Source organism: Gymnoscopelus braueri (assembly GCF_963280865.1).
Source record: "Gymnoscopelus braueri genome assembly, chromosome: 3".
Lineage (NCBI taxonomy): Eukaryota > Metazoa > Chordata > Actinopteri > Myctophiformes > Myctophidae > Gymnoscopelus > Gymnoscopelus braueri.
In genome coordinates this window covers 14,592,253-14,611,766 of record NC_137612.1, presented here as the reverse complement: position 1 = coordinate 14,611,766, position 19,514 = coordinate 14,592,253, and the positions used below count along the sequence as shown (strand labels likewise).

Below are 19,514 nucleotides of genomic sequence, written 5' to 3'. Positions count from 1 at the left end.
GCACAGGGGTGATAAAGCCAGAAATAAATTTGGCACTGAATGAGTTAAGACCATTTCTGAAATATCTTTTCTTTTTTTTTACATTTTTGACAAAATAGCAAATTTTACATCGAGGTGCCCACTCCTTGTATTCTACAAAAAAAATAAATTATATATATATATAAACATATTTCATCTATGAACTGACTTCAATCATATCCATCAGACTGGCAACCGACTTCCTGCTGGCTTACAAATGGTCCTATAGATGTTTCTATAATTCTTCCCCTTTTTTCTGTTTTCTTCCATTTCCATCCAGTAAAGTTTAGCATTTTCTTTATTTTCTTATGATGAATACATTACATTTGTCATCCTCCCTCCCTCCCTCCTTCCTGACAGCTGGAGGAGCAGCACCTCCTTGTTCGACAGGAAACGACCTCATGTCCAATTCATATCCTGTTTCCTGTTTCATCACCTCATTAATGATGTTAAAGGAAAGGGCAGGAGGTAATACAAGGGTTGTACCGTCTTAATTAACTGGAAGATTAAGTCATTTTGGTCAAACATGCAAACGTCATAATAATTTGTTGTTGTCGGGCAGAAACCTCTTATCTCCATATTTAACTTTTTGTTGCGCTTTCTCGTAAATCAACGCCCTTCTTGATCATACTACACAGCGTCACACAAAAGCATCAAAAGTAGTAGATCTACAAGCTCGAAACGCGGCGCGAAGCGACGCGTTTCGAGCTTGTAGATCTGCTATTTTTGAATTTGAATCCTGTGAAGTAACAGTTTTGGACATTATGAGGTTCCCACCCGACAGAGACGAATTCTTCAGGACCTGCAGAATTAGACGGAGCTGCAAAATCACGTCTTTATATCCTATGCACTTTCACTATGTATATACTTTTTTACTGCGTATTATATGCGGTTGTTAAATTAATCCCTCTTCATATTATTTACATTCCACACTGCTGCAAAACACATACCGAAATGTCTTTCTGTATATCCAACATTATTATTATCTTGCCATATATATTTATGGCACTTTCTGTGGAGCATGCATGACCCACACCAACATTTTAGCTGTTTTGACAAATCTCATGAATCTATGTTTAAGATGTTTCAATGGATGGTGAAACTAAAGCTAAAACACAGCTGTTGACATGCAGTTTTATGAATGGGAGCATTCACCATATCGTCTCTGTCGGGTGGAAACCTCATATGTCCAAAACTGTTACTTTCCAGGATTCAAATTCGAAAAGCATCGAAAGCAGCAGATCGACAAGATCGAGCTTGTAGATCTGCTGCTTTTGCTGTTTTTGTGTGACGCTGTAGAATGAAATGAAAGTAGGGCGTTAATTTAGGAAAAAACACAAAACGTTAGAATATGGAGATAAGAGGTTTCTGCCCCGACAGCAACGATATATAATCTTCATCTTACAAGCTCATCTTCTTGACCAGCTGTTACAGTACATACAGTATGGTATTTCACAAAACAGTTAGTGTAATCCTATTAAATCTGTGTTGGGAATGTCTCTGCGATTCTTGGCAAGAAGAGCGAATATTTTATTTATGTGTGGTTGGAGTTCTTACACTCACAAGTATAACCGCTGAGTATTGTTGTGGGCAGCATATTGCTCCCCCCCCCCCCTTTCTTCAAATCTAACATTACATTTTTAAACTTAACTTCCCTTGTTGATCTCCAGGCTCAATGAAAGTTACATTAAATCAATTAAAGTAGCATGATGAGATTGGGTTTAATTTATTCTAAAACCAAATAATTGTACATAATCCTATTGTATGCATTATTATTATTATTATTTTTATTTTAGGTTATAAATAAACAGGAGTTATTTGTGGGATTAGCAGACCTGTGTTGAAAAGCAGGAAGTGAACTGAACAAAACCACAAAGCAATGAAAGTGCTGAATGTTTAACAAGCTGTAAAACACACTTTAGGAGATTCCTAGGAAGTGACCTATTAAAGAAAATTAACTTTTTCCTGGAATCTACCGTTACCTCTTTGCCACCCTCCTACACAGAGGGTTGGATGGTTCACTAGTCTAAACCTCATGGTCTCCTTTGTGTCTCCTACCCCTGCTCCTCATCAAATTATTTGCTAAAATATCCATGAATTCTATCCATGAAATCTCCATGGGGTGAGGTAATCGATAGAATATACGTAATGTTTTGGGTGAACTATCCCTTTAAGAGGACCATAACGTTGCTATATTGTATGATTCACACATCATTCTTCCAACTTTCATAATTCCGATTCATGGTTAATTTTCTTATTAATATACTCATGATTTTGTAGATAAAAATGTTATTTTTCAAAATCTTCAAAAAGCATAAAATACACTCGTATCCATCCATGCTAAAAGAGCCAGTGTTTGTTTGGTTGCTTGCCCACAAGAATCCGCTGTCTGGAAATGTTTTGTCTTCTTATCTCCTCCTGTTCCGTCCACCTGAGATTCCTTCCTACTTTACACCGCAGTGGTCACACAACTACATCTTCTGAGAAGTCATGTGCAAAGCAACTCCTGCCGTTCCTATACATCTAAAAGCATCAAAAATATATAGATATAGTCTTAGAGGAGCTCTTCTCCTTGGGGTAGACAAAAAAATCATCATCTTCCTTGTTGAGTTTCGATAATAACACAATAAGACTATGGCTTAGGCAGATCAGGAGGTTAGATTCCACAGCTCCTCCTCCTGTCTGTCAGCTCTGCCAGACACCTGGCATTGTTGGTGCCTTGCATGGTTGCCTCCGTTGTCGGTGTGTGAATGTAACGCACATTGTAAAGCGCTTCAGAGAAAGGCACTACAGTATATCGTCTCTGTCGGGCGTAAACCTCATATATGTCCAAAACTGTTCCTTTTCATGATTCATATTCAAAAATAGCAAAAGTAGCAGATCGACAAGCTCAAAACGTGTCACTTCGCGCCGTGTTTCGAGCCTGTAGATCTACTACTTTTGATGCTTTTGTGTGACGCTGTAGTATGATAAAAAAAACACAAAAAGTAAAGATTTGGAGAGGTTTCTGCCCTACAGCAACGACACAAACGCAAGATTTACCATCAGGACTGAATATTGTGTTATTTGGACCACAATCCCACAGGGGGCGCCACACCATCAAGTCTATTCGTCCTCCTCCTCTTCGTCTTCCCGTATCTTGACGGTCACCCTGTGCCAGGCGTTGCTCAGCACTCCCCTCAGGTTCCAGATGGGGGCGACGGTGTCCGGCTGCATGTTGTAGCTGCTGTCCACCGCCTTGCACACGAGCTCCAGCTCCTGAGCTTCGGGCGGGAACGGCGCCGTCACCTCCCACAGCTTCCAGGCCCAGGCCCGGCCCGGGGGAGGCGAGGGCGCGGCCGCCTGTCCCTTCTCGGCGGTGATCAGCTGGGCCACCCGCCACGTCTTCCCGCCGTCCAGGGACACGTCCACGCGCACCACCTCGCGGCCGCCCCCGGACCAGGCGTAGCCCCTCACCGTGAGCTCCTCGGCGCTGCGGTCCACCGTGGCGCCCTCGGCCGGCTGGGTGATGGCCGACTGGATGGGGAGCTCCTGGATGGCCGGGGCTGACTTGAAGTCCACCGTGTCCCAGTCCACGCCGGGCGAGAAGCCTTTGTATGGGGGTGTTGGAAAAAATCGATTTGTGTAAGAATCGCGATTCTTATTATCAACGATTAAATTTTTTTTGCTGGTTAAAGTTACAGGAGTTTTTACTCTATGGTGTTTGTGATATGAAATGTAAGCTTAAACATAATCACAAACATTACCATGTCTTCAGTCATATTCAAGGCCTCTTTTTTTTTTTTTACAAACGGACGATCTACACCAGACGTTTCAAAGCGCTCGTATGCGTGGAATTTCCTGCGAGCGTACAGCGTGTTTGGAAAGACCCAATTGATATCAATGATACCGGCTACACCAGGCGCGCGGATACGCGAGCCCTGCATACGCAGGCTTTAAAATAGCACTGGATCTAAAAGTGCGCGTGTGCGTATATGCGCGTGTGTGCGTGTCGCTTTGAAAAGTCTGGTGTAGATGCAGCGTGACTCCAATCACTTTCAGTTCAGCACAGCTGAGGTGTGTGTGTCACTGTCCAGCTGACGCTCGTTAATGTTACTTGCATCGAAACAATTATGTTGTGTTTCTGCATCAAACAAAACTACACCTAATCTAAGATTCCATCAAAGCCAAGATTTTTCACATGACCCTCTCTGGAATTATATTATTTTGTTTGAGCTGTTGACTAGGTTACACCTGGTTGTTAAATTCCAGACGAAAACAATATGACTATATTATGAATATCATTTGGATTAAAGTGATTGGGAATAATTTTTCGAGCTGATCGTTTTGATTTGGAAAAATCTGAAAAAATTAGAATCGTGACCCCAAGAATCGGAATCCAATGGAATCGTGAGATAGACAATTCACAGCCCTTACCTTTGTAGTCGTTCTGCTGCCAGTGGCTGGTGCTCTCGTCGGCGCTCACGATGACCTTGCCCAGCCACTTGACGTTGCGGGCGCCCACCGTGCCGGGGACCACCGCCCGCACGGGGTAGCCGTGGTCGGCGGGGATGTCGGCGCCGTTCATCTCGTACGCCAGCAGGACGTCGCCCTCGTCGCTCACCGCCTTGTTCAGGGGGATGGAGGCGCCGTACGTGGTGCCCGTCACGTCCTTGTCCAGCCCCTCGAACTGCACGTGGCGCGCCCACGTGGTCACCTCCGGCCCGTAGCCCGCGGCGGCCAGCACGTCCCTCAGCCGGGCGCCGCTCCACGTGGCGTTGCTGATGGCGGCGATGCCCCAGTTCAGCCCTTTCACCTGTTTGACCGTGTTCATCTCAGAGCGCCGGTTACCTGTGAGGTACAGAGAGGATCAACTCAAGCTGGGTCATATGTACAACATTTTTATTGGTAATGCCCCTGACTATCTTAAAAGTAATGCTAAGTTGATTATACATGATTGGTATGAAACTACTGTACGTCAAACCAGACGGTATATGAGATACCAAGAGTCAAAAGTTGTGGCAAGAGTTTTCTATCTATCTATCTATCTATACACACACATAAATATATATATATATAGGCATCCTATCTATCTATCTATCTATATATATCTATATCTATATCTATATCTATATCTATATCTATATCTATATATATATATATATATATATATATATATATATATATATATATTATATATATATGTATATGGGTATGTCTCTTTGGAATGAGTGGTCTCAAGCAGTCTCAATCTAAACAGTCTTATAAAAACTGTGTAAAAAAGACTGTTAATGCAAAGGCTACAGGCTAGTGATGCACTTTGATTTGGGCTTTTATGATATTTGTTAGGGTTTTTTTCTCCAATGATATAGTATTTTGTAAATTCATGCTGCCCGATGTGCTGCGTGACAAAATATATATGTGCTAAAATGTATTGGTGCTATGTAATTTCTTAATGCTATGTCATTTATTGGACTATTTATTTTGGGTATGCTGCAGAACCACATTGGAAACAAGCGTTTCATTACGCTTTATATGCGTTATCCCGGGTTTAACAGATTCAATCCAGGAATGCATCTACAAATGTCTTCTAAATCATTTTTTTAACTAATGTTGCTGTATCAGTGTTCCTTGACTTTTTCATGCCAAGGACCACCCAAAACTATATGTATTTGGCCACGGACCCCCAAAATATTTTGTTCCAGGGACCCCCCCCCCCCCTAAGATTTGAGTTACGAATGTTTTTCAAAAATAGCAGATCTACAAAGCTATGAGCTTGTACAGTATATCTGCTAGTTTTGAATATAAAAAGAATAAAATAATGGTTCGAGTGGTTACACAGATGTGTTCCCGGTCTTAATGGGTTAAGTTATATTGTGATTGTACTTGTATATCTTTTACCGAGATAAAAATCCAATCAAACCTGCACACTGCAACGTGGCCGTGATGGTGTGCTTGGGGAAACGCTTCTTCAGGTCGTCCAGGGACAGAGTCAGGACCCCTCCGGGCAGACCCTCGATCCGCAGGCGGTAGGAGGCGGGGTCCACGGGCGGCACGGGCAGGTGGTTGCGTTTGAAGAACAGGGGGGAGGGGGTGATGTAGCTGTCCGAGAGGAGGGAGGGCGGGGGCTCGGCGTTGAAGGGCTTGAGGCTGTTGATCCTCAGGACCGGGTGGCGCTCGGGGTCGCCGGAGTAAGGGTCAGAGGTGTTCGCCTGCTGCTTCTGCTGACGTTTCTGGTCCTCAGCGTTCAGCTCACCAACCTGGTGTTCAACACAATATGTAAAAGAATGATGCTATTAGGTAGACTTAGAGGAGTCGTTTTTCGTGCCAAAGACCCCCAAATTGATAGGCATTTGGCTGCGGAGTGCGGACCACCATCTCTTTTTTTTATGATTTATATTTAATTTAGCTTTTACGTTTTTTAATGACATTGACAATCTCAAAACTATTTTGTACCAGAGACCTCCAGAAGCAAAGATTTGCTTCTTTTCGGACGGCCAATAACTTTTTCTCTCCCTCCCTCTCTCTCAGAGAGCGAGAGAGAGAGAAAGAGAAACGGAGAGAAAGCGAGAGAAGTAAATGTAGGCTACAGTACATTTCAAGTTGTGCAATTTGATTATTGGCGGACGATAACTGGCAAAAATAATTCATAATCAGACGTTGAAGATTACAGAGAGAATTGTATGAACGATAGACATCCCTTCAGAATTATGTGTGGTGGGCACCTCGGCTGCAATGCATCCCGATCCCGACGACCGTTGCTGCATGTAACTCCCCGTCTCTCTCTCTCCCCATTTCCTGTCTATCTACTATATCATACATGGGCAACTGGCGGCCCGGGGGCCACATGCGGCCCCCACCTTCACTTAATGCGGCCCGCAGGTTAATATCGGAATACTGATATATTATTGATTTCAGCTGTTACAATTCCAAACATGCAAACATGACCCGCTTTAGTAGCTTAAAGACTAGTATTACAATTCTATTGTATTTTTTGCGTCCAATGTATTTGTATTTAAGCTAACATAAGTATAACTAAACGCATTTGAAATTAAATAAAAATGTTAATTTTCAGGATTCCGATTTAAAAATAGTAAAAAATAGCAGATCTACAAGCTCAAAACGCGTCGCAGTTTTGAGCTTGTAGATCGGCTATTTTGGCTACTTTTGTGTGACATAGAATTGAGTGTGGAAATATAGTGGCCCTCTCCATCATCAAAGTTGCCCACCCCTGATAAACCCACTATCGATAAAGGCAGAAAAAGACCCAAAGAATATCCTGCACAGCATTTTAACCGCCCGACCGGCGCATTCCCAAGTGGGTGCTCGCTGTCTCCCGTGGGTGCTCGAGCTCCCAAGCACTCACCAGATCGGCGCCTATGTACCTGTACCTCTCCCTTGAGTTTGAACATGAATCATTCAACCTGATATAATAATAATACATACGATTTATATAGCGCTTTTCAAGGTACTCAAAGTCGCTTAAATACTCGATATAAAACCACAAAGCATTAATTATAGTGACTGAACTAGTTATTGTTTTATATCCTTTCATGGTCAACAACAACAACCTCCTCACCTTGTACTCAGAGAGGAGCTCCATCACGTGCTCCGTGTTGTGCACGGCGTAGAGCGACCAGAAGGGTGCGATGTCGCCGCCCGCCGCCAGCAGGATCTTGTCCCCGCCCGGGTGCATGGCCACGAACTCCGTGATGTCATAGACGCTGCCCTTGTAGGTGACCCACACGCCGTCCTGCACCGTGCGGTGCTTGGTCACCTCGTCCTGGCTGTAGATGGGGAAGGACCCCGAAGGTTTAACTGTGGTAATGGTGGTGGTGGTGGTGGCTGCCCGCTCTGTCTGCAAACCACACAATAAGAAAAACACCAAACGCTTGAGATTAGGGATCTGTAAAAGTGACCAAAATGAAATTCGACTACTATAATTCTATTAAAAACGTTTATTTGTTTTGTTTTGGAGGGGGATTTGTTTGGGTGAAATTGTTCTGGGGATTTGCAGCAGATTTACAGCATTGCATTGGCCTATAAACGGGGTTTCAGAAATAAACAAAGACGGCAGCATGTGCATCTTTTACATTATTGTAACTAAACCATTAAAGACGTGGTGAAAAGAAAAATGGGTTTTCCACACTTTTAGAGCATACCCACGGTCAATCCATTTTTGTGTATTTTTTATATCAAAAGTCCCCAAAATTGGATTTTTAAATTCTTCCTGTAAACGCAAAATAGAGAATAAATAAATATTACACCCATAATGGTATTCTCTAAAATGTAGTTACTATGGGCAGGTTTTGGATGACAATATAGCCTTTGCAACAGATTTTTATCCTATAAACGATTATTCGATTAGTCTGACCCATCCCTACTTGAGATTAAAACAAAATAACATTTGGTGGAGAGCAACGCCTGCACAGTCAAATTGGGAGAGGTCATTTAAAGCTGCAATCCTTCCTTTTATGTCCTACCAAGGGGATTTGAGGCAGCTCTTCCATTGCTTGTCCCAGGGCAGATATTGTGCCAACAAGCTTCAGGCAGTACTACTTGTCAACCAGTAGGTGTCGTACCTGACACCAGAATCTAAATGGATCCAACCACTGCAGATGTACTAGTTATACTGTATTAACACCATACACATGATTAAAATAACATTGTATTTATTAAAATAAGTTACGGCCTGTAGCTTTAACTCTGAAAGTGTACAAAATGTTTCTGAATGTTGCATTTGTACACTCTCAGTTAAATTAACACATGTGGACTGTGGATTGTATTACGCTTTAGCCATGCACACCAGTATTCATGACAATGATATATCTTGGTAGCCTATGTGTAAGTCATTGTTGTAGCATTATCTATGTTATTTTTAGCCAAAAAACTACCGTTGTTGTCATTTGTTTTGAGATGAAAAATTGCACTGGTAACACTATAGCAACTAAATGGCACTAGTTATACTGTATATTATTCAAACAGAGGTACCATTCAAACAAACAATTATAAACATTTGTAATGTCAATCAAAATGGATCAGATGCCTCTTTAATAACCTTGGTGTAGTGGAGGCCATAAGCCAGGACGGCGCCCGTCCCAGCCAGCAGTCCTGCCAGGCCATGCCTCCAGGTGGCGTGGTACTGGCTCCACTGGTACTGTTGACCTCCTGACCTGTGGTTCTCCTCACTGCTGGAGTGGTGGTCTGCTGCACACCAAGCACCAGGGGCCAGGCGTAGAGGATGTCTGCGGACATAACACACCATGGGACATTCTTTTTTTCTTTCTTTTTTTTAACACAAATATTCTCTTCTGGGGGTCCCTGGCACAAAACCTTTTCAGATGGGGGTCTGCAGCAAAATACATACCGGTATCAATTTGGGTTTTTTTTAACTTTGAGAACCACTGCTGTAGCCTACACCAGGGGTCTTCAACAGGGGGTCCGGGACCCCTAGGGGGTCCTCAGAGTTACTACAAGGGGTCCGCCAAATCTTTGTGTGATAGGATTTTTTATTTTACATTAACCACTTGAACCCTAGCATCCCTTTTCTGAGGAGAACTTTAGCCAAAAAATAGCAGATCTACAAGCTCACAACGCCTCGCGCTGCGAGGCGTTGTGGGGGAAAAAAGAGCAGACCAAGTAAACAATTTTTTTAAAATCTGAAACACAATTTTATACGATATAGAGGGGGGTCCCTGCTTCATCTCTCTCTCAGCTAGGGGGTCCTTGGCCTGAGAACGTTGAAGACCCCTGGCCTATACTGTAGCTCACAAATAATGTTTCTCCACTCATGTATTCAGGTTTTTCCTTTAATTTAATTTCCAATTGCGGTAGATGTGGTAATAGGGTTATTGCCACATTTGGTCATATTCCACTACAGTTCATAAACTGTATCAGTCAGGATAAGTGGATGTGGTCAAGTTGGAGTTTGGCAAAGCTTCCTTCCTGTGAGTGAAATAAAAAACCTGTTGTGTTAATGTTTTCCAGAATGCCACTAATTTGGAGGGTCAATGTCCTGCTGCTTATTTTATGGTCAATGCCTCTTCTTCTTGTTAACTTTACCAGCTTAACAGTAGGATGTAGGGCTGTGGGCAATATATCGATATGAGACTAGATTTCGTCTTGGATTTTGGATATGGCATGCGTTGTCTTTTCCTTGGTTTAATCACTCGTAGTGAGTTTGTAGATCGGCTATTTTTGAAAGGTTTTGAGAAAAATAAAGTGATACTATTGTCACATTATTAATATCATCGTCACAATAATAGATATGGAGGTATTTGGTCAAATCCATATCGCCCAGACCTTGTAGGAGAAGAAAGTCCTCCGACTGCTTTAATGGACTGCTCACCGGTGATGCCAGATTTTGCAAGAAAAAAAAGCAATCAGGTCTATGAAAACAAGCCCAAAAGAAACGACTGGGTCACACTTTAAACCTATATACATCAGCTATTTGAAAATAGACAATCTACAAGCTCACAACGTGTCACGATGCGAGATGAAAATGGTTGAGAACCACTGGTTTTAAGAAAGGCCAAATAAGCAACTACACTACCAATATTTACAAGCAACTTAAGAGAAAAACTAACTCAAAGTCGCTTATAACGAGCAGACTTGGCAACACTGCTGCCCACTGGTTCAAGTGCTTTTATGCAACGGTCAAGTCTATTAATGTGTTACACTGCTGAGGGTCTTGAACGCCACCCTAGCAGGACCCTTCCTCGTGCTGTGACGTGGTGGGAAGTAACTCCTCCTTTCAGTAAATCATTGTGACAGCACTTCCACCAAACCACACTAAACAAATAAAAGGTAAGATAATGGTCAGAAATTCAGAAGCTTGTCTGATAAAAGACATATGAGAAGTTTCCTCTTGTTGAGGCAATGATTAACCTCAGTACCATGTAGCAATACCTGACCTGAGTGTGACTGGCTTTATTTTACACACTGGATACTCCTGTTCAACCCAGTGAATCTAGAGCATTGGTTCTCAAAGTGGGGTCCGGGGACCCCTAGGGGTCCTTGGAGGGGTTCTAGGGGGTGCCCAGCAAAAGCAGCATCAAAATCATTTTAACCACTTTAACCTTTTATACTTTGGCCATTCAAAAATAGCAGATCTACAAGCTCATAGCTATGAGCTTGTAGATCTGCTATTTTTGAATAATCTTTAAAATGTGTGCAAATCTTTAAATCTGTTTTTTAAAAAGGCGATTTTTTAAAAACAAAAATCTTTGCTTCTGGGGGTCCCTGGCACAACATATTTTCAGATGAGGGTCCGCGGCAAAATATTTATCAATTTGGGGGTCCTTGACATGAAAAAGTTTGAGAACCAATGATCTAGAGTATGTCCTTGATTCACCAGACTATTAAACTCTGACCTTTGTCCAGGTCATGCAAAGAGTGGCTAAAAATGCATGTTACTGTATGTGTAGTCTTGCATGGCCAGACTGTTACCTCCCACAATTTTCAAATGTTTCCGGTCATACTGTACAGTCTGGGACTCAGAAGCTCTGATCATGATTAACATATAAAGCGGATGTGAAGCCTCCTCCCCACTTCCATTTGGTCTTTACAGTCGTGCATATTTATCCTAATATAAATCAAAATCATCTAAGCATACAGTATATAGCTTGATGCTAAGCAGAAATGGAAATTAAAAAATAAAATGTAAAGATATTTTGAAATATATTTTCGTGAACGGAAGTGCCAGTTTCCTCTCTCGGATTTCAGGAGGTGTAGTTCCAGACTATATAGCATTCGGAGATTGTGGAATAGTTGTCTGGCTACGCGAGACTACTGTATGTGTGGATCACAGGACAACGCAGATACTGTATACAGACGGACGAGAGACGACAAATCCAGTTGTATACTATGGTTGTTTTTTTACGTTAATGTTCGATTAATTAATAGCGTCTTTTTTATGAGTAAGTATGATGGACATTGCAATTGGGATTGTTCAGGCAAATAACTGAACGCACGAGTGCAGCATGACGTCACATAATCACCGTCATTTAGAAATGAGAACGCATAGGTGTCTGAATCGAGATCACAATCTTTTTTGGATTAATGGTTTAGGCCTAGCCGCTTACTGTACCTTTGAGTGTTGTTGAGAGGTCCAAGTCTTGTTGTCAGGCGTTGACAGTGTCTGAGAAGCAGCATTGCATTGGTGTTCTGGGGGGGGGGAATTCACAAATAGTAGTGAGATGATCATCATCTAACAGCTCATGGTACAGTAGTGTACCAACAATAAGTTTCTATTTTGTAGAATTAGCCAAAAGGCATTTTGATTTGACGTTATGTACTTAAAGGATGACTTCACCCATTTTCAACATATAATCTCACTAATGCTCATTATAATATGGTACCATTTTTGCCAGACCCAAGGGGTCGGGCTTACATGAGGCTTTGTATCTGTTTCGTCCATACATGGGCAGGGGTCATTTGTCCTCCGGCTCCAGCCAAAAAAGTCTGTCCCCCTTTCGTCCATACATGGGTATACACAGGCTGACACGTCATGTGAAGTCCGGCTTAGTCCGAACTATTCACGACATCATGAACTTCAGTTATAAAGTGGTTTGTAGGTGTGTTACATACTAGGACTTCATTTTGGGTCTGGCAGAACCAGGTCTCCTGGTCTTGTTGTCTACTTGGTGTACTTGTGTCTCAGAGGGGGGCTGTGGACAGTTCAGAAACCTGCCTACCAGTGACATCATCGATGGGTAATCAAAGCTAATAGAAACTGCAAGGCTTTCTATTCCTGGAAAGGTAGCATGCTATAATGGAAGCCACTGTTCTCGCGTTAATAAAAACCTAAAATTAAAAATATATATATATTGTTTGAAAAAATTAATCTGCCCAATGATGAGGTCACTGGTAGGCGTGTTTCTGAAGCGTCCACAGCCCTCCTATGAGACACAGACTGAGTAGAACAAAAGTGTACCATTTAATCATGAGCATCAGTAGAGGACCAATTATATGAAGATATGGAAAATGGGTGAAGTCGTCCTTTAAGTAATATACTTGGGTTCTGCCCCTAGAACGAATACTAGAATATGCTTTCTAACTGCATGGGCAATAACATTGAAACATTGAGTAAGTAATGTATCCCTGCATGAACCAGGAAAGGAGATTTTTGTGATGATTACGTCATAAAATAAATGTACAACCAGATCAGTGTGTCTTAGGCTTGTGTTTAGTCAGCGTTACACCCTGGTGAGTGATTGTGAAAAAAACACCATAAACCTCATGGGTTTATGAATAGAACAGGCTGAGGTCTGGTGATGAAATACTGGTAGCCAGCCTTACTACCACTGGGTTACAGTATGTGATTAAGGACTGTGATGTAAATTACATCACAGTCCTTAATCACTTACTTAACCCAGTGCTTTTCAACCCTTTTCATATCAAGGTCCATTCATTATTCGGCATTTGAGCCACAGACCATTTGATGAGATTTAGACTCTCAGACCCAGACCTTAGAATATTTTCTTATCGTTGGTCCACAATTCCATGCTGTATTGATGGGGTCCATTTGGTTTAATTTTACGCTCTCAAGAGTTAAAGATCTAATAAGGGTCCATTTGGTTTCATTTTACGCTCTCAAGAGTTAAAGATCTAATAAGGATCCATTTGGTTACCAACTCTCCATCATTTAGCTGGGGACCACCTGGAATCCCCTCAAGGTACCACTGGTGGCCCCCGGACCACTGGTTGAGAACCACGGAGTCATGTGACAAAAATAACAGATCTACAAGCTAACAGTGCATCACGTTGCGACAACATGTTGTTAGCTTGTAGATCTATTCTTTTAGATCTATTCCTGTATACATGATTGGGCCACACTCAAGCAGCTTGTGCAGCATATAGCACTATTTGACCATGTTACATGTTTCACATAATATTAAGACATGCTTTGGGACATTTCTTTTAAATAAAGAAAATCAAGAGACAAAACTATGTATATCCAAACATTTTCCAAAACATTTGATTAATTCCAAAATATTTCCAGGAATTCCCTGACTGTTGAACCCCTGGTAATCTGTCCATGTTTTAGAGCAGGGGTCTTCAACGTTTTCAGGCCAAGGACCCCCTAGCTGAGAGAGAGATGAAGCAGGGACCCCCTCTATATTGTATAAAATTGTGTTTCAGATTAAACTGTTCTTTTTTTATTTGGTCTGCTCTTTTTTCCCTCTACACCTATACCTCTTTGCCCAAAATAGCAGATCTACAAGCTCTCAACGCCTCGCGCTGCGAGGCGTTGTGAGCTTGTAGATCTGCTATTTTTGGCTACAGTTCTCCTCAGAAAAGGGATGCTATGGTTAAGGTAAAAAAAAAATCATATCACACAAAGATTTGGCGGACCCCCTGTAGTAACTCTGAGGACCCCCTAGTGGTCCCGGACCACCTGTTGAAGACCCCTGTTTTAGAGTGTCTGCAACCGCTGACATTTCAATAAATAACTACAACTTTGTTCAGGAAGCATGTTTTTTTTTTTTTCTCTTTTCATTACCAAACAGATGCTCTCTGGCTGCAACAACCAATTGGAAGATCAAACTCCCTCTCCTCCTCCTCATTTGACTAAAGCAGGGGCCAAACCAGAACAAGCCAACCAGGGTGAAGGGGCGTGAACAACACAGAGGAGGAGGGGTAACTCACTGTGGTTAAGGCTGTAGAACAGAAGGCTAACCTAAACCTCTCTGAAGCTGGGAGTATTGACTGTAAACAAACATTGTCTTAAGCAGCTATCAAAAGGAAAACAAAGCTGCTGGAATAAACAAGACTTTATCCAATCCCACAATAAACCTCTATCAGTATCAGCCTCCCTCAAAGACTGAACAAAACAGCATATAATATTTTCATAATGATCATTTCACGCAGGTATACTCATAATTAAAAGTGATGGTTATTGGAGCATGTTCATCCTGTAGTGGGTACTTTTTAATGGGAGCATTTACTCTAAAACAGGGGTCTTCAAAAGGGGGTCCGGCACCCGTAGGTGGTCCTCAGAGCTACTACGGGGTGGGGGGGGGGGGCGTCAAATCTTTGTGTGATAGGACTTTTTTTTCTCTCACATTAACCACTTGAACTCTAGCATCCTTATTCTGAGAACTTTAGCCAAAAAATAGCAGATCTACAAGCTCACAACGGCGCACACTACGAGGCGTTGTGAGCTTGTAGACCGGCTATTTTCGGCAAAGAGGTTTGGTGTAGACTGAGGGGGGGGGAAAAGTGCAGACCAAGTACACAGTGAAAGGTCAGGTTTTCTAAGTATTGAGGGTTTTAATGTCTGAAAATACACATTAACATGAATCCAACACTGATGACAGTGCTGTCAAACAAGTCTATGAAGCGATCTACTATTAAATATATGAAAAAGTTTAATCTGCAACACTATGTTATACAATATGTAGTGGGGGGTCCCTGCTTCATCTCTCTCTCAGCTAAGGGGTCCTTGTCCTGAAAAAGGTTGAAGACCCCTGCTCTAAACATCGTTTTGATGGTGTAAAACATATCGTTGCTGGAATAAACCAAGATTTTCTAATCCACAATAAGACAATGTGGACTTGAACAGAAGCCAAACAGACAAGCTATCAGCCACCACCACCTAATTTACCCACCAGCCTGCTGGGTGGAGTGATTTATTGTGAGGTTATCAATAAATCACTATACAGTAGCTTAGCCCTAGTTATAAAAGCTATAAATTAAATCTGGTCTCAACAATAAAGTAGTTCCCCCCACACAAGATATTTAATTTACACAAGCCTCTCTTATCATCACGATAACACCACAAAACAGCTGCATTGATACTGAGGTTAAGTAACTAAACTAATATAGTGCTGTATTTCGGGCAGAAACCTTTTATCTCCATATTTTAACTTTTTGTGTTTTAACCCATTAAGACCTGAGGCGATTCTTAAAAATGTTTTTTGAAAGAAATCTAAAAAAAAAAATTAAGATTTTTCGCTATGAGCTTGTAGATCTGCTATTTTTGATCATACTACAGTGTCACACAAAAGCATCAAATGTAGCCGATCTGCAAGCTCGAAACGCGGCGCGAGCTTGTAGATCTGTTTGTTTGAATCCTGAAAACAAAGTAACAGTTTTGGACATAATGAGGTTTCCACCCGACAGAGACGAATTCTTCATTGACACCTGCACAGAGAAACGTGCACTCATACTAAGATATTACTCTCGTAAACATAACATACAGTAACATTTCAAAGATATTTTAACCCATTAACAAAGCATCTCTGTCATTTTAGATTTCTTCGGCTATTCAAAAATAGCAGCTCAGAGCCACGCTATGAGCTTGTAGATCTGCTATTTTGGAAAAAGAAATCATGAAAATGTTTGCAAATCTTTGAATATATACATATATATATATATTTTTAAGCCAACATTTTTAACTCAAATCTGTGCTTCTGGGGGTCCCTGGAACAACATATTTTGAGATGGGGGTCCGCGGCCAAATACATATCATTTTGGGAGGTCCTTGACATGAAAAAGTTTGAGAACCACTGATATTATAGCATAACATAAGTTTTTCAAAAAACAGTTAGTATTTAGAAGACATTTGTAGAATCCCCAGAAGCAAAGATTTAAAATGTTTAGAATATACATAGTATATATTCAAAGATTTGCACAAATTTTCACGATTTTTCACTTGCTTGTATATCTGCAATTTTTTTAATAGCCAAATAAATCTAAAATGACACAGATGCTTTCCCAGTCTAAATGGATGAACTAGTCTTCCTGTTCCATGTTTTGCTTGTTCTCACCCCCCTCACTGCATCTAAGAAAGCCTCTTCATTCACTGAGAGTAAATGTTGACATGACGTCAATGGATACTGTCTGCATTATCCTCAAGCCAACGTAATGCCAACATAATGAGTTAGTTACACAATAACTTTCTGATCTTGTACAATATCATGAACCATCCAGAGATCTCTCAGGTCATCTAGGATAAAGGTCTGCTTTCTGTTCCTAAAACCATAAATAAACGTGGGGAAGCAGCATATGCACCACATATATGGAACAAAACTACAGGTCTGCTGCTACTCTTATTTCTTTTAAAACACAACTTAAAGGAGGAGTTCACCCAAAAAATGACTTATTTTCTATCAATTGCACTCCCTATGAAGCCTTGAATCCATGGATTCTTTTTTTATTTTGTCGCATTCCTAAGCTAATAATTTGATTCCTGTCTCCTACCGGCTAATGTATCCGGTAGGAGACACAAAGTAGATTATTTGTGTCTCCTACCGGAAATACACACGGTCATCAAATTATTGTCTTAGGAAAGCCACAAAAACAAAAATAAATCCATGAAATCAAGGCTTCATGGGGTGTGTAATTGATAGAAAATAAGTCGTTTTTTGGGTGAACTCCTCCTTTAAGACCTTTCTGTTTGACCCTGCCTTTGACTGAGTTACTTTTTCCTTTCTCTTCTGCACTGCAACTGTATCTGATATTTGTTTTACTTCTTTTGTTTAGTGCATCCTAATGTCATTGTGTAATTGTGTTTCCTTTGCTGTAAAGCACATTGAATTGCCTTGTTGTTGAAATGTGCTCTACAGATCTTGCCTTGCCTTGCCTAACTGTACTATAACACACTACAGTATCAGCTCATATCTGCAGTGATGAATTTCACCATAATACATTCAGTCAATACAGAATCATGATGGGTGGTTCTGTATGCTTTACCATGATGATTGCCTAATTTTATGACCACCTTGCAGTTTCATGATGTAATAGATCATAATTTACTTAGTATAAAACTTTCCAGTAAGTATTTAGCCAATAGAATCAATCAAATTCAGTACACCCTTTGCAAAGCACTATCAATATTATTTTACTCTAATTGTTCCAGTTATCAGTTTGTCAATTATATTCCTTATACCGTAATTAAAGTTAAACAGGGAATAGCACAGGTTACTTGCAATTACACTTTCGTTTTACATAATTAGCCAACATTCTTCTATTAAATGATTATATGCTGAATAATTGCCTTTTTATAGCAATAATAATAATGACATTTTCAACAGTGGACACTGAAAACTGGCATGACATGTTCAGACATACTTTAGCTTCATTTATTTACCCAGAAAGTGTATTAAACCTTAAAGCAATGGAGGTAAACATCAGCTGTATGGGAACAACATGTCATGCTGTCTGTGTCATTCTGTGTGTCACTGTCACTGTGTGCATCATTCACATCATATGACCATAAACATTACTGATGGCTGTTACTGTTAGCAACACTACTAGCTACTGTGGCTAACATCTCCAGCTACACTATATAACACAGTAAACACTCACTTTCTTGTTCTTGTCAGTTGAACTTGAGGCTATAATAAAATCTCCTGTTTCTACTCGTAAATGACAAATTAGGGAATTAAAAGTACTCACCTCTACTTTAACAGAATCTTCTTTTATTAATGAGAGATGCTGTTAAAGCTGCGACACGTTGCAGAACGCAGAGGCAGAGCTGCTGTTATCAGCCTGTCTCAGATCCAATGATCCATGGACTGACTGAGGTGCGTTCAAGATAAACTCGGTCAAAACATAAACTGGGAGGTAGCAGTAGCTCAGGGTTGTGTTGGGTAAAGAGCCAAGAACAGTGGAGTAACATTTTGTACTTTAAATCAGTGATTCTCAAAAAACATTTTGTCAAGGACAAGGACTAAGGACCCCCAGCTGAAAATGTTTTGTGCCAGCCAGGGACCCCTAGAAGAGAAGATTTGTGTTTAAAAAATAATAATAAATACATTCAAAGTTTTCCAAACACTAAAGATTTTTCCAAAATGTTCAAAAATATATATTTTATATAGGGCTATAATATATTAATATATGGTTAAAATGAATGTGGTGCTGTATTAACACATTTTGCTGGGGACCCCCTGGAACCCTCCAAAGGACCCTGGGGGTCCCCGCACCCCACCTTGAGAACCAATGCTTTAAAAAAGTGATGGAAAATAATTGAGTGCATTTACAATGATCAATTACTCAATCATTACTTAAAGGGTGTAAGTGATAATGTTGTTGTTGATATAATGTTGAATAGCTCTGAATCTGATAGTAATCATTTGCTGGAGTGTTTGTTCAGTTACATGGGCTCACCACCAATCCACCATCTCTCCTCCAGCTCTTTAGTAAACAGAACATATATTTTCAGGTCAGGATACCAGCTATCCAATCAGGAGTGAGAACTGATATGGGAACAACTGTTATGAAAATGCTTAGGGTAAACTGACCTGTGGTTTCCTAAATATGTGAGGTAATGTTTTGATAGGATAGATTCACTGTAATAAGCCCACTTTGTACTTAGTACTTTAAGGGCCCAGGAGAAGAGGAGGGGGGGTATCGAGAGTTCTAATTGGAAGGGATGAAAAAAGATTAGAAAAAATGTGAAGATGATAAATTGGTTCTCTCTCTTGATTGGATGAAACTGGCAAGCCACCTGTAAATGTGTTTTCTGTTTACTAAAGAGCTGGGGAGACCCCTGTTACTGAACAAACTTTCTA

General features: G+C 41.0%; 1 protein-coding gene across 1 annotated transcript; it reads right to left on the bottom strand.

Moving 5' to 3' along the window:
• Positions 1–742: 742 nt before the first annotated feature.
• On the bottom strand, positions 743–18,508 carry suox (sulfite oxidase). The gene is made up of 7 exons (XM_080423161.1): positions 18,400–18,508; positions 12,086–12,162; positions 9,056–9,242; positions 7,577–7,855; positions 5,921–6,257; positions 4,435–4,848; positions 743–3,608 (listed from the first exon to the last, which is right to left on the bottom strand). Exons 2-7 carry the CDS (start codon positions 12,148–12,150, stop codon positions 3,124–3,126), a joined length of 1,767 nt encoding a protein of 588 aa, XP_080279287.1. The 5' UTR covers positions 12,151–12,162; positions 18,400–18,508; the 3' UTR covers positions 743–3,123.
• Between the last annotated feature and the right edge of the window lie 1,006 nt (positions 18,509–19,514).